Source organism: Coturnix japonica, chromosome 4 (assembly GCF_054131305.1).
Source record: "Coturnix japonica strain WE chromosome 4, WE-NBRP24, whole genome shotgun sequence".
Classification (NCBI taxonomy): domain Eukaryota; kingdom Metazoa; phylum Chordata; class Aves; order Galliformes; family Phasianidae; genus Coturnix; species Coturnix japonica.
In genome coordinates, this window is record NC_140666.1 from 67,745,756 (window position 1) to 67,761,319 (window position 15,564).

The window sequence follows — 15,564 nt, forward strand, 5'->3', positions numbered from 1 at the left end:
GTATCCTGCTGGGATTTCCATCCCTCTCTTCCAGCTGTAAATCAGGCAGCTGATTAATAATCACAGTGAGGGAGATAATTAGTAGTGGCATGTAGCTGTTTTATGGATCTTTCTTTTCTGGGAGCCAAACCCAACCATATGGAAAAATGTAGCTGAGACACTATAAATATGATTCCACTTAGACAGTTGTCTCTTTCTGTTTTCTGTTATCACAGCAGTGTCAGCACAAGGAAAACAATGAAAGTGAAGAGATGCTGTTGCAGATTTTATTACAAGTTTGAGGACTTTTTTCATTCTTCAAGGACATTGTGTTAATCTGAAGAAAGAAGGCTTGTCTTGTGTTCATTTATTCCTGCCACAGTTATTTAAGAAATAGATTCAGTGCTTATGCTTGAAGAGCTTTGCTTCTCTTTTAACTATTTCTGGCAGAATTAGAAAGATATGCTTTGTGTTTTGTGTCATGATAAGTTGTCTTCTCCAATAAGCCACATCTTAAACTCCATCAGTCCTCTCTGCATTCAAAGGCTTCTCCTGCAGTTGGACAGATGCTGGTGACCAGGTGTCTGTAGCACCAGCAGCAGCAAGGGAATATTTGCATGGAAAAGTGAAGTCAGCCGCACTGAGCAGATGGGCACCCATAGCAGCTGGACCCTCCAGCTGTATGGAGAAATCTTTGCACGAAGCCCCTTCTGATCATAGAGCCATAGAATTATCAAGGCTAGAAAAGACCTCCAAGACCATCTATTCCAACCATTCCTCTACCACCAGTATTCCTCAATTATACCTCATCACTTAGTACAACATCTAAATGTTTCTTGAACATCTCTGGAGGCAGTGACTCAGCCACCTCCCTGGGCAGCACATTCCAGCACCTGACCACTCTTTCAGAGAAGAGAATTTTCCTAATATCCAACTGAACCTCCCTTGGTGCAACTTAAGGCCTACTCTAGTCTTGTCACTAGTTACACAGGAGATGCTTCATGCTCATCTTCATGCAACCCAATGAAAATAATAAAGCATCTGCCTTTTAGGATTCATTCACAGGAATGACTCCCCAGCAACAAGGTTCTGGTGAACATACAGCTTGACAGAGCTCAAGCAAGTGGTGAATTTATACCGTGTTTATGGGAGAAGGAACTGCAATGGGGGCAGGAGGGCTCCTCCCTTCCTTCTCACAGCCTTGTCTTGGAACAGATCTTGTTGATCTTTTGAAATAGTCAAGCAACTCTCTTTTCCACAAGGGAGTATTTTCTTTTGAGATGTATCTTTTTGCTTATGAAAGGGTTTAGAAATAGCTTCTGCCACAGGCATTCCCATCCAAAGCTTAAAGCATGTACAAAGCTCCCACACAGCTGCATCAGTGTGATACAGCTTGGTTTTTTTTCCTCTGTGAGAGGGAAGTTATCCAAAGTGGTATGAGGTAAGTGATGGTAAATCATAATTCGGTGCTTTAAAAAGTTAATTTAATTCCCTCTTAAAAAGCAAATACTGCAAGAGAATTTAAGTCACTGCTCCTAAGCTGACACAGAGAGCTCTGCGATTCATCCTCGTCTCATCTTTCTGTCCCAGGCACTGCTTCCATAAATCATTTCTCTCCTAAGACCTCTACTCAGCATACTACTTTTTCTCTGACACTTAACCCATTAGCACTGTGTACGGTATGTATTATGCATTGCCTTTTGTGCATGCCATATATTACGAAGAGCTTTCTATCCCTAAGGATTTCTGCAGCTATTTCTGTGAGTTTGTCCTGCAGGGTATTTTTATGAAAGTCATCAGTTAGCTTCTGCTATGAAAAAAGAGAGAACTGTAGCAGCAAATAGTAGGCCGAGCTCATTAGGTCACGATTCAAAGGTGGATTCTGTTCTAATGTTGTAAATGAGGTTCTAGGGGGTTCACAGGGCTGGAGGAGAAGTCACAGGTGCTGTCTCCTTGGGCCACTCTGTCTCTTTGGTTGTTTTATAGCCTTAATTAAATATTGAACCAAGAAGAGCACTGCGATCTTTAATTTACTTGGAGTGATGGTCTTTAGGAAGTCTGAGAAGGAAATGCCGTGCATTGTCCCATTCTTGCTGTCTGGGATGAGCCCAGAGCAGACAGCTGGGGTCACAAGTTGGTTATATCTGGGAGTACACTCCTCTCCATCAGAAATGGAGGATTTTATCATTACTAAAGCCAGGTCAGAATTTAGGAGCTGGATTTTTCCCTGGAATTGTTTTAGAACCAGCCTTGAGATTGGAGAGGACGAAAGAGTGTGGTACCAGGCTCCTGGTGTCACTGCATGGTGACCAGGCAGGCTGACCAGAGCTGAGATCAGGGTGACAGTCACATTTTGCATTCTGAGTAATTCCTCAGAACTGGCCAATCTCCATAATTAGGCAACATTTCAGTACAGTCTGTAATCACATCTCCTTTCCTTACCTTCTCCACAGATGCAAAGGAGCATCCCACTATGGCCTTACCAAGGAACGGAAGCGGCGTTCCCAGGACTGCTCCCCAGACCGCAGCTCCAGCCTGGCAGTAGCTGCTCTGAGCCCTGAGCTCTCTGCAGCTGCAGCCATCGCCTTAATGACCGATGAGCCGGGGCTGGTGAACCCAGCCTTCAGCCCCACCTCGGAGGACAGCCAGTCGGGTAGTGGCCCCAGGGACCTGCACAGCAGCAACCACAGCAGAAGTAAGGACCCAAATGGTTGGTTTTGGAGCCTGGTGGACTCTTCCAGCATCTGTTTTCTGTGAAATGTGTGTTGGTGGATGATGTTGTTTTAAATGGTTTTTCCAAATGGGCCTTCATTGACCCAATATATTTCAGGTGAAAAACAAATTTTCTTACCCAGGGGCAACATTAATCTGAAGGCTTGCACACAGGCAAATTGGAGGTCTCAAGAAAGATTATTAGGCAAGTTAGCTCCTTTGGGGTTTGTGAAGTGCCAGGGAGATGGTGCAGCAGTGTCTTCAACAAAACATGATGGCCGAAGTAGACTCTACAGACTATGTGATGGGCACCTATGCAGAAATCTTATGGGTACCATGTTTGGCTGTTGACAAGTATTTACAGTAAAACAGATGATAAGAGGTTTCTGGGAGCTTGGGGAGTGTTTGCCAGACTCCCAGAGAGGTGCACTTTAGAACTGTTGTTCCTGCTGAAATAACAACAGTTATTTCAATATGCTCCTCACCTTGTTTCTTCACCCTGTGGCATAGTATATCAGCTGGCTCTGATGAGCATTGTGACTGAAAAATATGGTTGACACAGAAGTATTAACAATGAGGTGAAATCTTGTATTTGTGTTCTCTGAAGCCAAAACTGTATTTCACAAGCTTCGTGTTGCACCAGCTCTGTGCTGGGAGAATGGATGAAGGGCTGAAGGAAGATTAAACAAAATGCAGCTCTATTCCCTTCCATGCATACAGCAACAGAGAGATGGAAAGGGGGCGAGCAAGAACATCAGGATGAAATTAAATCCCACCAGAGTTTAGAAGCTGCAGTCTGGTTTGGGGGGATGTTGTATTATTAGATTACAATGTTTGACGAGCATGAAGAGCTCAAAGAGAGAGCAGCAACAGCCGTGACGATATCTTCAGTAGGATGGAGAGTGAAATGTTTTGAAACTATTATGATTTTTCTTGTATTGTCTTACCCAAGTTAGAAGATGTAACTTAGTAGATCCCTCCCACCTGACAACCCCGGAATTTTTGTCATCAAACTGCTGGCTATTGTTGGCAGATTGGAAGCACTGCAGGGTTTTGAAGCAGTAGTGGATTATTTTCTCCCACACTGCCACGCTTGCAGGTACAGATATCTGCATGTAGCTGGCAGAATAGACAGGAGAGGTGTTAGTGCCAGGGTGTGGGACAGAGGTGCGATAATTGTACCTCTATACAGGTGGGTGTTGTCTTGTAGTCACAACACCAAAGTGTTGCTGTTTGGCTCTGTTATCTGTCAGAGGATGTAGAAATGATGCTGGTCTGGAGCTGTTGAAACATATTGATTTTTTTTTCCTGCTATTGCAGCTCGACACTTTGAACGCTCCACTATAAGAAGCAGATCTTTTAAAAAGATAAACAAGGCATTCAGTGTTCTTCGAAGGACAAAAAGTGGAAGTGCTGTTTCCAACCAGGCTGACCAGGAAAGGGAGGCTGTTGGAAACTCTGCTGCTGGAGAAGGTAATGCTTTGTTCTGCTTGTGTACTCACTTAAATGGGGAAGGGGACCCTATGCACTTTGGAGCTGGCTGTCCGCAGTTGACATGTATTTCATTTTGTGGCTGCACATGATTAAAAGGAAACTGAGAACTCAACTTTTCCTTATTTTAAAAAAGCTTTTAGTGATTGCAGGGAAGAGGAAAATGGAGGTGTGTGGGACCTCACATAGGGTTGTGCTGGTAACTATCCGTGTGTGACAGTTGATCCAGTATCTAAAGCACAGGATGTGGGATTGAGCATCTGGGACTTGTTACTGGAGCTGCTGCTGATTTGCTCTTTTGGGTCATTTGGTCATTTAGTTCAAGAGATTTTGCCAGCATGCGCGTGTTTTCCCCCTAAAGCAAACATCACAGCGATCACACATTATGGAAATCTCCTAAGTTCCTGCCAGCAGTTGTGAACCACTAGAAATTACCAGTGGAATGACAGTAGGAAAGAGTAAAGCACTGAAGTTATCCCAGAATTTTTGTAGGGTCCTTGGTGATAGATTTGTGTTGCCTCAACCAGGCAAGTGATGAGGTAAGAATGCTCTGCTCAGCTGGGGGAAAAGGCAAGTTGCCCTGGCGTCTGTCAAGGATGAGGGGTCAGGCAGGCAGTAACACAACATTTGGCATTCTCAAATTAACAAGCAAATGTTACTAATTGCTTTGGATTGTAATTACGAAGCCAACATTAGCATCTGTGCATCAAGAGGAAGTGATGATAGAGTGGGAAACATCATCTTAAGCAAGGCCCTAATTGAGTTCGTTATTCCTTTGTCTGATGCCTCAGCACCTCAGCTCTCTTCCCAGATAAAAAATCCAGGGTAAAGGCTTTAAGAAGGCAACAGAGTCAACTTTGGTTTGCTCTATATGTCATGCTGTCATTGAAACCCGTTGAAAATAAGGACAAAATGATGCCAAACGCTGTGCTTAGGCAGGATTATTCTAAAGTCAGAGACCAGTGTTTGATATCTCTTCTGCTTTCCTTTCTTGTTGCTTCAGAGGAGTTCCACAGAGTTCTTGTGTTCCCAGTCACTGTGATCCTTGTCCAGATTTTTGTTGATGTAACCAAAACAAAGCCAGATAATTCAAAACTGTGAAACTTTTCCATAAAAACAATGTGATCCTGCTTCTTGACCTGGAAATGTAGTTAATAATTTTACCAACTATTTTTTAAAGATTCCCTGGTAAAACTTCGTAATTAAGTTGCCTGCTGCCATCTTTGATGAAACAGGTATTTTTCACATTTGCTAGCAACAGTTCATCCACTATAATCAAATCTTGCCCTTCTTCAGATACAGTAAAGTCCTGAATTTCTCAGGCTCACGCTTTACAAAAAACAATGTTCAGGCTCAGGAATGGAAAGTTTTCCACCTAGGCTTATACAGGACATTGCTAATAGTCTCACTGAAAGCTTGGTTTCATGTCCAGAGATCATGAGGGGATCTGGATGCCAGCAATACCTGGGCCAGTAACCCAGTGGTAACAGAAGTAGATGTGAAGGCGACGCTGGTCTTTGTATTTCCAGTAGAATGAAAAACACTGTCTTCTTTTTAAGGGATATATAATGGTCCCCTGGAGGGGCACTCTCAGTCATCCCATACCTGATTCTGCTCATGATGTCATTATTCAGCACCAAGTATGGCTGTAAAATTCCAGATATATTCTACTGCACTGGAAAAACCAGGTAGACATGTAATTGCTTAATAAGCAGTTACTCTCATGCATGAGCTCATAAAAGCTGAGTACTCAAATGATGGTATTAATTACATATGCAAATAATGCATTTTGATTAGGCTGTTTTGGAATTTGGTCTTCAAAAAAACACAAGCAAGTAACTCCCAGCAACACAAATATAACTTTAACAAGGATCTCTGTTTAGGCCTTTGCAGCAGGTGCTTTGTGCATCTCAAAGGCACTCTCTGTTTCTGCTTGTTGGAAGAAGAAATGAATATACTTCTTTCTGTAGCAGTTATCATCATCCTGCCAGCTGGGTGCTTGCTTTCTCCTCCAGTTCTGTATGTTTTATTCTATTCCTGGATTTTTAAAACCCTCTCATTCCAGGCAGTCTGCAGTCGGACTCCTGGTCAGAGCTGTTTACCAGTAAAGGACAGCTGCAGTCTGCTCTGCAGTTATTTAATACAAGTCTGCCTGACCCCCATTTTTAGACTTTCCTCATCTCGGTTCAGGTATCTCTGCTTATTGCGTTTTGCCTCTATTTTGTTCAAAAGAACTCTGAAAGCAAAAACTGTAATGTGTACCTGTGTATTGTCCTCAAAAGCAGCAGCAGCCTTGGATTTCTGCTGCCACATCGATTTTTTTGCCCGCTGCAGCATGTGGAAGCACCTCTAATATGAAGCTGATGTCTCCACTGGGGCCGTGCTCAACTGCAGTATCCCTGCAGGGATGCAAGGCAAAAGTCATTCCTGATGGGGAAGGGACAGCGTCCAAATAACCATGACTGAACTTAACCTAAAAGCTGAATGTAGTACGGGATTTGAAAAACTCCTTTGCTAGCCCAGGACACTTTAAAATATGATATCTATACTGTGTTTCTAATGTAATTACAGCAGGAGAATAGGTACAGTCTAGTGCTGTCTTACACCTGCAGCTGGTATGAGTCCTTTGCTGTGAAAATGACTTCATGATTTCCATTTGCTAATTTGATTTTTTATAGACACCTTTTGGATTTAAGTCATCCAGACTTGCTTTTTCTCTGCCTATGGTGATATTTTCAGTAGAAAAGTGTTCACTGTCCAAACAAAAGAGCATGTTAAAAGTGCGAGCAGCGAAAAGAAAATGTTTAGTTGGAGAAGGGCTTAAGATTTTCTCATTTTTAATAACCTGTTCATTTGTACATAGCCAGAGAATAATGGCATTCATGGTGTTAGTGCTGTGCATGGCTTCCCAGGTTAGGGAAGTTTAAAAGAGATTGTTTCATTCTAAGAAGTGAGGGACAGTGACAGGGACACCCTTCCGGCAGTGATGCATTTAAGATGTGATATCTTCTGACTTGATCTAGTAGTGTAAATGACCTTGACAATCTAGTTAAATGATAAAATATCTCCGAGCAAAGACTGCTCTGGTTTTGCCATGCTTATTTGTATCACTGTTCTCCTTGTCTGGCATCACATTTTAAATTCACTTCCAAGAAAGATTATATATATACACTCTTTACTCACGCTGATCTACAAATACAAGTTGTAAACCAGCTAACTCTTTAGGAGGAAAGAATTGGAGAATGCAATTGCAAAACCCTCTTTAGTGTAAAAGGGAGCCATACTGCTGGTTTTCAAAATCAATCATCAGTTCCATTTTGCAGTCAAGTCATTGTAAAATAAATTGAATTTATGATTGCTTGAGGACATCAAATGCCGTTCAAAGTCAGCCTAATTCTTCTTAGTCCCAGGGCTGGTGCAGTGCTACATCTGTTATTGCTTTGCAGCAGTCAAGACCAAGGCAGCCCTGGCAGCCCTGGCAGGCTCACAGAGCAGACTGCTGTTGTGTGGGTGTACCTCCCTCCTGCTGTTCAGTTGGAGCCCAGCTGTGTTTTCTATGTGTGTATGTCTACATATATATGCATATGCATGTGCAAGATAGATATTATAAATACTTTGGTGTTTTGGAAAGGCACGTGAAGAAAAAGGAGGTAAGTAAAATGCAGAATGCTCTGGGTGCCAGGTCTTCTTCAACTGTTCCGTGGCAGTAAGACTTGTTAAGTGAAGAGAACAAAGTGACTTTACTAGCCCCAGGACAAGACAGCATCAGCTCAACTTTCTCTCTAGGAAGGCTACATTAGCACTGTTCCTTTTTGCCCATATTTGATTCAATTGCAGTTCCAGTTTCCTCAAATGGCTGCTAGGAATATTACACAACTGGTTGAAGGCACTCTGCCCCCAGGATGGTGAGCTGGACAGTTTTCTAATGGCTGAGATTGGCTCTGTAGTGTTTTCTCCATTGCAGATAGGTAAACTGATAAACTTTTCCTGCTGTAAATAAGAGAGTCACAATTCTTGAGACAACTCTGTGACAATTTCATTTTAGTTCTTTCAGTAAGAGGAATATGCAGAAAAAATGAAAGACACTGCAGTTGGCATTGCTTTCTACCTGCCCCCTGTATCAGACCAGCATCCCTGGAGAATTAATGGAATGAATAACACTGCTGTTCTCAGAATGATGGCAAGCCATTGGTAGAATAAAATGCTAACTGGAAATTTATTGGAAAGGAAGAGTTGTGGAAGAAAGCCCCACACTGATTCAAGTGATGTTCACAGACACACATATTTTCCAAGAACAGTTCACACCTTTTCCATTTAAATTGTGATGACCAGGTGTCTGAACGCTTGCTATCCCTGCAGATAGATGGATTCATGGAGGTGGGCTGTAGGCACACAAAGCTCTGACTCCAGCCAGCACTTCCCATCAGCCAGACCTTCTGGTCTGGGCAAGGACTGGCAAAGTGAGGCAGAAATTCTGCTCACAGTGACCTTGTATTGTTCTGGAGCCAAGTGTCATAGCAGACACACTGAGCAGAGCTGTAGGGATGGAGGCAGCTGTTGTTCTGATGGCACTTCCAGAAGGAGCTCAGTACATGTAGAAATCAGCTGAAACCCAAGACCTGGAGGAACACTTAACATTAAGAACTTTAAACTGTGGGGCTAAAATATTAAGTGTACTTAAAAGTGCCTATTACAGTCTCACTGCTAATGTACTAATAATTGTGTGGTGTCCTGTGTTGTATCAGACAAGTGGAATTTAATGGGTAAAGCTGGCCTCTCATGTTATTTGTTACTCTGATGGAAATACAGATAAAATTTCACTCTAATATAAGGAAAATATTGCCTGTGGAAAAAGCACAGAGAATACTTCTGAATGCAGATGACATTTTGTTATTATTGACAGATTCAGAATGCTCCATACCAATCCCTGCAACAAAAACACAACACTCGGTGGAAAGACCTGCAAGAGTCACCAAAAACAAGACAGAAAATTTACTTCTTTCTAGATTCAGCAGCGCTTCATTATTTAAGGACTGGAAAAATAAAATGGTAAAGAAAGGTATGCAATACTCCAGGGTTTTCCTGCTCTGGAAAACCTGGTCAAAGGGAACTAAGAACTTTAATTAAGAGCTAGAAAGAAAGGGTTTGAAAATGGGGTCCAGCCCCACAGTAGGATGCATGCATGTGAGTGGTGCAAGCTCTAAACCCAGACAGATCCCTCACATTTGGTGAGACCTGCTGAGTTCCCATTTGCTGTGGATAACCAGGTGCTGGAGCAGGGCTCACCTCTTTTAGGACAGTGCATGCATTACAAAATGTCAGGTCAAAGACTTTGTTTCCAAGCGCAGCATTTTCTTAAAACAGGCAAGGTAGGTTTTAATGAGCTTCCACGCAATATATGCAGAGTGTTTGATGGAACACCTATCTCAAATTTCATTATCCAAAACATATGTATGTGTGTATTTTATACGTTCAGTTTTTCAAACATAGTTTTTAAAATAGTAAGTTGCCTTTTTCTCATGGTAATCTAAACTGTTGATTCTGCAAACATCCATCTGTGTGTCTGGGTGGAAAATAAGAGGCAAATCTTAAAAGAAGATATCAGAAATTAAGTGGCCATCCAGTTATTTTGATGTTTGACTCATCTGAGAAGAAAAAGGTACAATTTACTAATTATATTCAATAAAGAAAACAAATAAATCAAACCTGGGAGGTGAAGCAGTATATCCTATGAAAAGAAAAACCTGGTGACTTGCAAAGTGGCAAGAAAAAAGCTGTGGGAGGATTTGTTTTGTCAAAGACTGCAAGCTTGAGAAGGGAATCAGTTTTTAGAAATTCTTTCAAAGGGTCTACATAAAGTCATATTGAAAATAAGCCAAATGCCACGGCAGTATTTACTAAACCAGTTAAAGCATTGCTCAAGAAACATAGAATCATAGAATTACCCAGGTTGGAAAAGACCTCGAAGATCATCAAGTCCAACCACAGCCTAACCATAGTACCCTAACTCTAACAACCCTCTGCTAAATCATAGCTCTGAGCAAAAGAAGCGAAAGAACTTATGTAAGTTTTTATCTTACATATGTGATGGGTCCTGTGCACTGCCACATTGTTAGAGACTGATATAACAGGAGTGTATCAGCAGCTTGTTCAATCTGCTCTCTACAGTCAAGAAATACCTAATTCCTTTATAAAAAAAAGATTGAAGTATAGGAGAATGAGTGCCTTAAGCCAAAAAGTGCTATTTGTTACAACCTGAACTAACTCATCATGCAGAGGAAATTAGGAGCAGTTCTGCTAAAGGACTGTTTCGATAAGAGCAGAGAAGAGAAGAGCAGACAGGGATTACAATCACAGAATTGTAGGGGTTGGAAGGGACCTCCAGAGATCATCAAGTCCAACCCCCCTGCCAGAGCAGGTTCCCTACACCAGGTAAGCTTGCAAAATATATAGAAATATTTACTTCTTCCATTTTCAAACAGAGAAGAATACTTGAGGGGCTAGATTATTATTTGTAGTTTACTTATGTAAACACTTAGAGCTACCCTGAGAGTACAAAACATGCATGGGGACAAAGCCTTCACTGATTTTTGAGGAGTACTTGTGTCATCTGGCCTTAAGCACCTCACTGAGCGATCACTTAATTGGGTTTGTCTTATATAGCAGTGAAGGGAGTTCAGCAGCTCCTTTGGGTGCTCATACAATGCATAGAAAATTAGGCGTTTGGGATAGAGGCCTGCCTTTCGATGGTATGAGTCCACCTTCAGACGAGGAGGAATCAAACGAACTCCAAACTGGGCAGATGATAATGTTCAGAAAGTATAGGAGTATGGGGGAACAATGCACCTTCCTGTTCTGAGACTTTAAAGTTGTGTGCAACTCTGAAGCAAATCAGTACAGCTGCAGAAATCACTACAAGAGTGTAATTGATTCTTGGATATTAGGTTGAGTACGGCTGTGTAATTATCTAGATAGATTTTCACTGCCTGTCAACTCTGTATAAAACCACAAAGTCAAAGTCTGTGCAACCAGTAGGTGCTTTTTACAGACGTGGAGGAAGACAGCTTCCCATTCTGAAGAGCATATGATCAAGAAGTGGTAAGGGATTCATCGTGGTATTTACTAATGGTTTTATTTTCCTGCTTTTTCCTTCCCCTGAATCTCTCCTAGGAACTTTCGGTGCCTTTCTGGTTTGTTGTCTGATAATTCTCTAGTAGGAAATACTTATTCTATGACTGATACTGCTCTATTAATTTTCATTTAACTGTTTTCTGCTATTCAGTTGCAATTGCTGTAATTTCATTTCTGAAATAGACTATTGAAAAAACATTAGCATTACAGGTTTTCACATAGATATGAACTCTTATACTATAAATTCAAAAGCTTTCTGTCACGTATGGGGGGCACAAGACACTTAAGGACTGATGTGCCTATAGTAGACAGCTCAGTAGTGCTTTTACTTGAACTTTACTCAATGTTGAGTTTCTAATTGCCCAAGACAAGACAAATATGAAAAGTGGGGCTTGGAATAGGACACAGTTCTCCAGTACATTCTAAATGAAAAACAGGATCCCTGCATACAGTTGGTCCTTCATCCTCACACTCAGACTGCCAGTGCCAGCAAAGATCTTCCCTTGCAGCTAAGCAGTCAGCATCATTCCTTTCTACCACACAGGTTCATAAAATGTGAGAAATCTTGGGAAAATGGATTCATGCAGGGGAGCTGACTGAAATGTCACCTCCTGCATCAATGGCAGCAGATGTGTGCTCATTTGAACTCACATTTCTAAAGAAGGTTTAGGATAAATCTGTGTTAGATCCAATAGGGTTGCCTGGTAAGCAGCAGTACTTTTGCTTGTGTACCTCACTGAAGATCTATCAGATCACCTGAATGGAAATTCCCCTTTCTGAACGTACACTGATTTTCATACAGACCCTTTGCAGTAATAGCCAGATATTCCTTCCTAGTCTTCAGGGGTGATGTAAAGAGGATGATCTGGTAGGGAAACTGCTGTTTGCTTTGGATTGACAAAGAAATTTTGCCTTTCTGAAAGCTCAAGATAAAAAAAAAGAAATGCTTCCATGGCTGTTACAAGCCAAGTCTTGGATGCAAACAGTGAGGAAAGTCAGCAGCACAGACCACCAAGTTTTGTTGGCTTGTCTATGCCCATATTCTCTGGTTCAGAGGGGTCTCTGGTCACTAAAAACTTATTTTGTTCCCTTAAATTATTAGCACACATAACTGTGTTTTTTTTCTTAAGCTCATTTCATCTGGATTCTATCAAGTGTTTGAGGCTGTGTTTTGAGGGGGAAAAAAGTAGAAAGGAAGCTTGAATATATTCATTAAAAACGATCCCTTCAAGTTCACTAAAGCAAACACACATTTCCTTTGCTCCACACATAGTATATATCACATCAATGCATAAAACCCAGTTTGGGTAACTAACAGGTACATGAAGTGGTATGGCGCATGATTTAATGAAGCAAAGCCAAGATGTCATATAAACACATTACGATGTACCTTTCCAGGTTTTCCCAGACTGTATCACCTGATTCCAGACGGTGAAATCACCTGCATTAAGATCAACCGAACTGATCCCCATGAGAACCTGGCCATTAGGATTGTGGGAGGCAGCGAGACTCCTTTGGTTCACATTATTATACAGCATATTTATAGAGACGGAGTAATTGCCAGAGATGGAAGATTGCTGCCTGGAGACATGATACTAAAGGTACAGTACAGTGGGAGTACGAGATAAAATTATATCCTAACAAAGAGTAAGTATAAATTGATTGTGAGATTTGCAATGCTGCCTCTGTGTGTGGATGGAATAATAGGTGCAAGAAGAAGTCTGGTTCCTCTGCATGCTGTGATGATTTCATTCATCTCAGTTGTTTTCATAACTCATATTTGTTTGCATTTCCCACTCAGTGATCAGGCTTCTCTGCTTTCTAGCCAAGCATGGTAGATCCAAAATGCATTGCAGGATGAAGTTGGCATGTCTGACCCACCAGAATAAATGTTTCCTTCTGAAAGTAGGGGCAGGGCTTTTTTGACCTGCTTTTGTTTGTTTGTTGTTGCGTTGGTTTTTTTTTCTACTCAGCTGTGAATTTGAATCTCTTAGTGCCGTTTCCATTGTCTCAAATCCTACTTACACCAGAGGAGGTGACAGGGGCCTGGTCAGCTTATGTCCTGTGTGCATCAGCACTGTACAGCATGAAGCACTGTCTGCTCTGATCTGTGAGAGCTGCCCCATCAGCAGCCATGGGTGAAATCTCTAGGAACAAACAAATGAACAGCATTCAGGTGTTAGCTGTTGGCTGCTACTTCTGCTTCTAGAGAAATGTGTAACAGATGAGCAAGAATTAGAACAGATGGTTAAAAATCATGTATCTTGTGAGCAGTGGCTCCAGCAACGAACAAGAACAGCTCTCTCAGCTGCCCCATTGACTTGGAGCTCTGAAAGGGTGCTAAGTTACATGAATGTTTCAGTAGTTGGAAGAAAGGCAAATCTCTGGTAAATCCTACCTGGAAAACAAAACACAAAAAGCCCAATATTCCATTGTTGTTTCTAAACGTGAATCCCTGCTAAACACCCAGCACTTCTGACCTTCTGCTGGAGGCTCTTTTCTCCATTTTAATTAGAGGTTCATTAGTGGGGCACTTCTTTTTTTATTTCTGTTACTATAACAGCTGAGAGATAATGAAGAGAAACAACTGGAAAGTGGTGGGAGTGGAAGGAAGGGTTGGCAAGGTGATCTGAAATCAGAAGCTAGTGGAATAAAACCAAGATATATGAAAGGATATTGGAGCTTGGGGGAGAGCAATAATAAAGTTGAGAAATAACAGTTCTGTCTGGAGACTATCCGAGCTGAGAGAAGGGGGGGGAAAGGCAGAATGTGTCTGTACAGAGCATCCTTTCCTTGGAGGAAGGACTTTTGCGCACAGATTTGGCCTGCTGCACCATGCTGTTAGGAGCAGTGCATGCCACCTCATGTGAAGACATCTGTGTAAACAGAGCAGCCGCCTCCACGTCAATGCAAACTGAATTGCCTTTCTGCCACTGATTACAGCTCTCTCTTCCAGGTGAACGGCATGGACATCAAAAACGTGCCTCACCACTACGCCCTGTCCATCCTGAAGCAGCCCTGCCACGTGCTGCGGCTCACGGTGCTCAGGGAGCAGCGGTACCGGTGCCGAAGCAGCGGGCTCAGCCTCGACACTCACTGCAGCAGGGACGACAGCTTCCATGTCATTCTGAATAAAAGCAGCCCCGATGAGCAGCTAGGGATAAAGCTGGTCCGCAGGGCCGACGAACCCGGCGTGTTCATCTTCAACCTGCTGGATGGAGGAGTGGCCGCCCGTGATGGCCAGCTGCAAGAGAACGACCGGGTTCTGGCCATTAATGGGCATGACCATCGGTACGGCAGCCCGGAGAGTGCAGCCCAGCTGATCCAGGTCTGTCACCATGGCTTTGGGCACTGTTTCTGCGCTTGGCAAAAGCCAAGTGATGCAATTTCACCATCCGTAGTAATGGTGCTGGGCACAAGATTAATATATGTGCACTAAGGGGAGGGAATATGTGGCAAGTTTCCTTTCCCATCAAGGGTGGGAACTGGTACCTCTGAAATCTCCCTGGCGTCACTGTGGGCACAAGGGTGAATATGTGCATGTACCTCCTCATGATGCCTCCTGCAGTCAGCTCACTTCAGGGCTTTGTTACAAAAAACAGGTGAACGTAAATCTCCATATCCTTTACTCAGAGGGTGGTGAGGCAGACAGGCTGCTCAGAAACACTGTGGATGCTCCATCTCTAGAGGCCTTCAAGGCCAGGTTGGATGGGGCCCTGTACAGTCTGATCTGGTGGGTGGCAGCCCTACCGATGACAAGGGATTGGAATTGGGTGGGCTTTAAGGTCCCTACCAATTCAAACCATTCTATGATTACATGAATCTATGATATACTCTGTATCTGTCAAAGTGTAAACCAGCCTGTACCTCAATGTCACAGAGTCCAGAAGGGTCCTGACTCCCTCCAGGAAAGATGGGAACAAACTAGAGAAGTCTAAGGCAGCCACTGACATGTTTTGGGATGAGCATCCCAGCATAGGAGATTTCCTGCAGGCATGTCTTACAACTGAAGGGACTCCATATTCCTTGTGGATATTTCTTGCCTAAATCCAGCATTAATTCAGATATTTTGGGAATGAAAAATAAGGATCTTGTTCTGCATTTCTTATAAAGCTCAATTTAGACTTATGGTGAACCAAAGGTGTGTCTCTCTGGTGTACTTAACAGCCTTGCCACAGAAGTGTCACTGTCTTTCTCAGCTACGGAATCAGTGAACTTCTGCCTAATTTCCCCTCCAGAACCATTTTCACT

General features: G+C 42.6%; 1 protein-coding gene across 9 annotated transcripts in view; it reads left to right on the top strand.

The window, feature by feature from the left end:
- The window catches only part of LNX1 (ligand of numb-protein X 1), a 65,061-nt gene that overhangs the window by 33,165 nt on the left and 16,332 nt on the right, over positions 1-15,564 (top strand). For 3 of the 9 annotated variants that reach the window (XM_032444068.2, XM_032444069.2, XM_032444073.2), the window contains 5 exons: positions 2,433-2,689; positions 4,012-4,164; positions 9,086-9,241; positions 12,712-12,914; positions 14,270-14,641. In XM_032444068.2, coding sequence (XP_032299959.1) covers positions 2,433-2,689; positions 4,012-4,164; positions 9,086-9,241; positions 12,712-12,914; positions 14,270-14,641 — 1,141 coding nt within the window. The remainder of the gene's footprint in view (positions 1-2,432; positions 2,690-4,011; positions 4,165-9,085; positions 9,242-12,711; positions 12,915-14,269; positions 14,642-15,564) is intronic. The other 6 variants (XM_085545424.1, XM_015862271.3, XM_085545425.1 and 3 more) reach the window with 3 other exon arrangements.